Genomic DNA, 7,500 nt, shown 5'->3' on the forward strand with positions numbered 1-7,500 from the left:
GAACTGCGTCCATGGCAACGCTCTGCTTCTGCATGGCAACGGTGTGTTATCCTTAGCAGAGTTCTGTTATCAAGAAATAATGTTATCAAACAGACCACATTCTACATTAGAATATAAGCAAGCCATGTAATGAAACAAAAATATTACGCCATGGAAATGTGTAATTACATTTTAGGGCTGCTCGATTATGGGAAAAAAAATTATAATCAAGATTACTCGGATCAATGTTGCTGGAGCTGCTCCCCCCGCGACCCGACGCCGGATAAGCGGACGAAGATGAATGGATGAATATTGAAATCACGATAATTTAACACGATTACTCGTTGACTTCTGGAAAGATGTTCCAATTATTGAACTTAAAAAAAACAGTGGAAAAAGTTAAATAAATCAACAGTTAAAAAAAAAACACATACAACCTAGGGCTGGGCGATATGGACCAAAAGTCATATCCCGATATATTTTGGCTGAATATCGATATACGATATATATCCCGATATTTTTTCCGCAAAGTGAGAGCAAATGTTCAGTCAAAGTCAAAGCCAAATATGACATGTCACAAGTAGTTTCATAGAAACCGGCCATTTCAGTGAACAGTTGCAAAATCAAATGAATAAATAATAAACAGGTTTCTTCACCTGGTTCATGATTTAATGCTCAGCTGTTCAAGTAACAATAAAATGTAAACATAAATACTGTATAACAACAGGAGTACCTTTTTTGAAATCAAAGCTCCATAAGGTTTGTTTTAGTTTTTTCCAACGTTTTAAATTGTAAAATTTTTCTTCTACACATTTTCAGCGCTTATTTCTACGTCCCATATTTTCTGATATAGGGCTGGGCGATATAGAGAAAATCAGATATCATGATATTCTTGACCAAATACCTCGATATCGATATTGCGGCGATATATTCTAGAGTTGACAGTTGGTGCTCTCGCAAAATATCTTCACACTTAGATTTTAGATAAATAATCATTAATAATAGAAGAGCTACAACAGTCTTTTCTGAACAGCTAAGTTCAGAAGAGTACATCACTTCACTGTAACGCAGCCTTTAAAACCAGGAAAACAAACTTATGTCATATCACGATATTACGATATCCAAAATCTAAGACGATATCTAGTCTCATATCACGATATCGATATAATATCGATATATCGCCCAGCCCTAATACAACCGTGAAATTTGCCGTAGTACTTTTCCTATTTAACCCGCAGAGCCCTGAGGCCATTTTTACAATTCCTTGTCCGTGTGGTTTTGTTTTCTAAAAAAGCTTGTAAAACATCAACCCTGTTGTCTACAGTCAATTAATGTACATGATTTTTTTTCAGGAAAAAATGGGCTTTTAGAATATTTGTGCTTTAGTGAGGTCACTTGAATGTAAAAAAAAAAAATGAATCTCACAGATATTTATTGATATCACACACAGAACAATAAAAGCTAAGCCAATCGCCTGTCTAAATTAGTTCCCATATGTCTTGGGTGTCAAACTGTAAAGAAATAAACATTACAACTTATACAGTTGACAAAATATATACATTTTTTCAAAAAAAAGTCCAGACGCTTTTGCCAATAATCAAAATAATAATGTCATATTTATTGATATCACACCACACAGCAATGCTACACAAGCATTTGTGTTGTCTAAAACTATATATATATATATATATATATATATATTTGGAGTCATCCAGTGTAAAAATAAACATAATGAACATTATAACTCATATAAATGACAAATTATTTACATTTCTTTAAAAAAGGCCCAAAAGTATCCCAAATATCTAAACAGTGACTTCTCTGAAATAGACCGGCATTATCTCTTTTTCACTTTACTCTTTGTTCTCGCTCGGAACAACCTGGAGTGATCTATCTTTTCCACTTTCTATAGTCTTTGTGTGACGGACCTCTCTTCCCATTGGTTGAAAACGTAAACGCTGTCTTGCAAAGCATCATGGGAGATTTATACTAGACGAAGCACAGAGCTAGCAGCAGATATGACCGAAAAGATCAATTCTAATCAATTATGGACATCAAGTGGATACATTTTGGATGTAAGCGTGTGGATTTATTGCTGAACAACTCTGAAAAGAGGCACAAGTTCCAGGCTGGATAGAAAACCTTCTGTAAAGGCTAGAAAGACACCCCCGTGATGCCTAGCTCGTTAGCTTTTCGCTGGAAAAAAGGGTAAGAAGATCGTTGAAACTTTCATAAAGTTATCTAAATATTAATCGGAGGTGCCGTGTGACGTCGTGGACGATGTCAGTGTTAAACTTCATTTTTTTTTCAGTTTACTTGCAAAACGTAATGAGCTAAATAATTGTTTTCCCGATTATTGTGTTTTTGTGATCATTGGGAGCCGAAATCATAATCGCGATTAGGCTACATTTCGATTTAATTGCACAGCCCTATTCCATCGGCACCTCGGTGATTCAATTCCATTGTATTATTGACACAATGTGCAGGCACACGTGCATGCGAAACGTAGGTCAGTGGCTTCCAACAAACAGTGCGGGCCTCTGTGAGTGAGGCTCTCAGTTTGACCTTTGACCCTCTGCTTCAGGCGAGGCGTGCACCATCATCCTGCGAGGAGCGACTCAGCAGATTCTGGACGAGGCGGAGCGCTCGCTGCACGATGCTCTGTGCGTCTTAGCTCAGACTGTGAAGGAGCCGCGCACCGTCTACGGAGGAGGTACACACACACACACACACACACACACACACACACACACACACACACACACACACACACAGCGCAGCACCACTTGTGTGTTCTGCTCAACATCTTCTGCAGCTTCTTCTACATAGGGCTGGGTACCGAATACAATACTTTATAGGCACCGACCGAATTGCCTCTTTTTAGTATTGAGCGTCAAAAACTTCTTTTATTAAATACCAAATTTCAATACCTAAAGGAGTAAATCTCATCAGCGTCAGAGAGCCAATAAGCATGCAGCATGCTTCTACCAAGATCTAATAATGTTTGTGATTGGCTGTTTATCCTTACACGTCGTAGAGACGGGCAGAAAAAACCCTACGTTATGCACAGAGAAAGGGCTCGCTTAGTTGGAGTTGTAAAATAAATAAAAAGGTCTGTGCCTTTTAATGTGTACTGTTGTAATACCTTTTTTGTTAAAATTAATTTTATACAATTGGTTTCGAGAAAAAAAAGCATCGTTCAGGAATCTGTATCGCGGAGAGTCACGGTATGACTGGAGACTTTTATTGTGAAGCAGCAGAACACACACACACACACACACACACACACACACACACACACAAGTCAAGTTAATTTATAGCCTCCTGAGAATCCAAGGAAAAAAGTTTCCTAATAATAATTTTTGTGATTCAATACCTGTTTAAGGTTAAAAAAAAAAAAATCCTACAATTTAATTTTTGTAATTTTTTATTTATTTAAAGAAAAGGATCATTTGAGTACAAAAACAGACAAATTTGGTAGATGTGGAGTCATTATTTACATGAAGATAGTCCTGATGTCCACTATAATTGACATTCATAAAATGGGAAATATTTCAAAAGATACAAAATGTAGTTTCTATCAGAACTCAATATATGATTCCTAACACCTTAATGAACAAGAAAATATATGATTATCATAGTAACAAAACCACAGACGAACAATATTTGACTCATCTCTTATATTTCCATAAAATGTGCTTGTTCCTATGCTGTCCATTTTGGATTGAAAGATAGAGGCGGTTCCCGGTCTCCTAGCCAATCAAATAACACATCACTGAAAAGCCCAGGATGTCCTCTGTACAGTACAGCAGGAATTAAGAGACTTGCACAAAAGATTCCAAGCAGAGGAATGAAACTCAAATGTCCACTACAGTGGACATAAGTCAATGGGCCAGGTCTCAGGAGGATAGAGCACATTTAAAACAACCAAAGTTGACCAAAGTACTGTAAAAATTGGAAGTGCACAACACAAGCACTAAAATCAAGCAAAAGGAGTAAAAAATGAAGAAAAAAAACCAGTACAATATCATATTAACATGCTGCAAACCTCTAAGAGCAACCAAAGGCCATTTAGAACAGATATGTCTTGAGATGTGTTTTAAACCTGTCAATGGACAGACACACACACACACACACACACACACACACACACACGCACATGTATGAGGTGTTGGCAGAGTTGTGTGACATTAACATGGGAAATGGAGTCCGCTACATGCGTAACTGTGTCTTTGCTCACACTTTTCTCTCCATCAGGCTGCTCTGAGATGCTCATGGCCAAGGTGGTGAGCGATCTGGCCAATAGGACGCCAGGAAAGGAGGCGGTCGCCATGGAGTCATTTGCCAAGGCTCTGATGATGGTACGGACCGGTCTGCTTTCTTTTTGTAAAGGATCACACCAAACTTTGAAGTGTTTTCCAGAACATACGATCAGATTTTAAATTGATTTTCTTTTAAAGGTGCCCTGCCACTCGTATTTCATGACTTTGTGGTGATGTCTGAAGATCTAGCATGGACTCTGTAACCTTGGTTACCTTGTTTCAAGCCGTTCTAGCGCGGTATAGAAAGCCTGCAGGAAGACTCGGCTCGATTTCTGCCAGTTCTCATTAATATTCAACGCACTAAGTTGTTTGAGTCTGATTGGCTAACAGCTAGCCAATGAGAGCCTGGCTGTCAGCATCCTTTACCCAGCCAAACTGGGCGAGCTCATGAATAGTAATGAGCTCAGGCAACATGATGTCAGACTGACCAGCTTTTGTGATTGGTCTGATTTCTCCTCTTATTTCTTTCCAGTGGCTAGAGCTGACAGAGGAGGTAGCAGTTCATTTTCACATTTACAACCCAACACAAACACCTATGGACCTCACATAAAAAAAAAAAAAAAAAAAAAATAAATAAATAAAGATGCAAGTAAAAACGGTTGTGTGGCAGGGCACCTTTTTAAAAAGCTTCAGATCTTATGAGATTGTTTTGTGTATACAGCATTTGAGTGCAGAGGGTAAATAAAACTAGAACCTGACACCTCTGAGCTTTAGGAGTTTCTTGAGTCTGTGATGGTCTCAAGACATTCATCTTCTACCAGATATAGAGGTCCACTGCTGTGGAATTCATTGAATGGGTCACTTAAATCATCAACTTCATGCCAGCCTTTAGGTCACAGTTAAAGAAGTTTCTCATTTCATCTTAAAGGGGGTCTAAGCCATGTTGGGTGACTTCTTGTTGACCTTCGAAGTATTGTCAAACAATACAGAGACTAGCTCGCCAAATCCTTCTTGTTGGTTATTGGCTGGAACACGGTTTGTTTGGTGGTCAGGTTGTTTTTGTTGGCCTTTTGTGGAGCCTGGGCTGTCTACAGAGACCTTGTTTTTTTACAGTGTGTTCAGGGGATAGGCAGCTAGCAGATGGTGAGGAGATGTTTTTTACAGTGTGTTCAGGGGACAGGCAGCTCGCAGATAGTGAGGAGATGTTTTTTACAGTGTGTTCAAGGGACAGGCAACTAGCAGAGAGTGAGGAGATGTTTTTTACAGTGTGTTCAGGGGACAGACAGCTAGCAGATAGTGAGGAGATGTTTTTTACAGTGTGTTCAGGGGACAGGCAACTAGCAGAGAGTGAGGAGATGTTTGCTGTATGTGACAAAACATGTTGTAGCCTAAAATACGTGTGACATCACTTAGAGCAACTTTTAAACCTTATGTTGAGATAGTTCTGTTGGTTGTATTCATCAACTTACTCGCTTTTTGGATATGTATGTATGATACGTTTATGCTTCCTTGTTGTCTTGCTTGTTTTATTTTTGTACAGGAATTATATCATTTTTTAGTTATCTTTTAGGCTTCCTTCCTGTCCTGCACAGAAATAGCTTCTTTGTTTCTGTTGTATGAACTTTATATCTTCATTTGTGCAGCTAAACTAAACTCGTAAATCTTAAAAGTTCTGTTAAACTCACTTTTTCTCGTCTCTTTCTCCTCCAGCTGCCGACCATCATCGCCGACAACGCCGGCTACGACAGCGCTGACCTGGTGGCTCAGCTGAGAGCTGCACACATGGAGAACAACACCACCTGTGGACTGAGTGAGTGAACACACACACATATAATTGTAATTTATTTATTTGAACAGGGACAGTGCACAAAGAACATTAATAGAGGTCTTGTGCCAGGTTGTAGCAAATTGCTAATTTCCGCCCGTAGTCCGTGGGCAGGTAGATGGCGCATTAAAATACAAAGTTTACAACATATAATACAGATTAATAAAGTAATAAAAATCTAAAGTCATTATTATTATATATTCATCACCTGAATGCCTCGGAAGAGTCTTAAGTTCTGTAAAAACTCGAGACTTCGACTTCAGACCTGCATATATTTTAACATTTTGTGAGCTCGCTTAAAGTGCCCATATTATGGGGAAAAAAAAACACTTTCTGTGATTTGGGGTGTTATTTTGTGTCTCTGGTGCTTCCACATGCACACAAACTTTGAAAAAAAATCCATCCATGGTGTTCTGAGTGAGATCTGGTTTCTGAATGTGTCCTGCCTTCAGTCTCCTGGTGAGCTGGTCAAAATCTGCACGGCTTTCTACGTCACTAGCCAAAACGAGCTGGCTAACCGCAACCGTTAGCTCTTAGCGTGCTAATGCTATCACTAGCATGCTACCTCGTTCTCAATCGCAAAGCACTGCTACAACACACAAGTTCACCATAATCTCCCAGCTGATCCTGCCTTGTAACTGACTGAAGTTGGAGAAACAGCCTTTCTTTTACTGTCTATGGAGCTAGCTGACATGATCTACGATCTGAGCTACTGAGCATGAGCGAGTGCAATCAAAGATAGTACAGAAGAAGAGAAGAGGTCTCATTCTGTAGCTAAAACAGAGACCAGGTGAAAAGAGGATCTGCAGCAGTGAGAGAGAGCTTCGCAGCACAACAAAAATACGGTGTCTTTTGAAAATTAAACCATGTAAACCTATTCTTGTACATCCTTAAAATACAATTATGAACCTGAAAATGAGCATAATATGGGTGCTTTAAGTTTAAAGGAGATAGATCACGTTGCCAAAGAAGAGTAGCCTAGAAATTAGGGCTGTCAATCCTCCTTCCTCTATAATACTATTTGAATTCCATTCCTTATTTTATTTAATATTCGAATATTCGAATATTAAATGCTCATATTCATCCTGTTATTAATATTTACGACATTACACAGGCTTATGGATCGCCAATGCCACTATCAGCATGTGGTTGTTGTCACACGTTCTGTCCACTAGAGGGACTACTAACATTACACAACAAATTTCTGAAAACCGGGGATTGCTTTCTTATTAACAATAAAACCGTGGGACAAAATGAAGGACTTTAATTTGTCAACTTTAATGTACCTTGGCTCAAGCTCGTAAATCTTTAAATCCTGCCATTTTTGATAGTATTGTGATGATGATGATGATGATACCACCGTGTGGCTGTATGTATTAACGTGTACGATTTGTGATACGATTCAAAAAACTTTATTGTTCATCAGAGGAAACA

General features: G+C 38.7%; 1 protein-coding gene across 1 annotated transcript in view; it reads left to right on the top strand.

Moving 5' to 3' along the window:
* The window catches only part of cct2 (chaperonin containing TCP1, subunit 2 (beta)), a 24,539-nt gene that overhangs the window by 13,421 nt on the left and 3,618 nt on the right, over nucleotides 1-7,500 (top strand). The window contains exons 12-14 of the mRNA XM_028570418.1: nucleotides 2,564-2,692; nucleotides 4,237-4,340; nucleotides 5,952-6,051. Coding sequence (XP_028426219.1) covers nucleotides 2,564-2,692; nucleotides 4,237-4,340; nucleotides 5,952-6,051 — 333 coding nt within the window. The remainder of the gene's footprint in view (nucleotides 1-2,563; nucleotides 2,693-4,236; nucleotides 4,341-5,951; nucleotides 6,052-7,500) is intronic.

The sequence above is a fragment of the Perca flavescens genome, chromosome 23 (assembly GCF_004354835.1).
Source record: "Perca flavescens isolate YP-PL-M2 chromosome 23, PFLA_1.0, whole genome shotgun sequence".
NCBI lineage: Eukaryota > Metazoa > Chordata > Actinopteri > Perciformes > Percidae > Perca > Perca flavescens.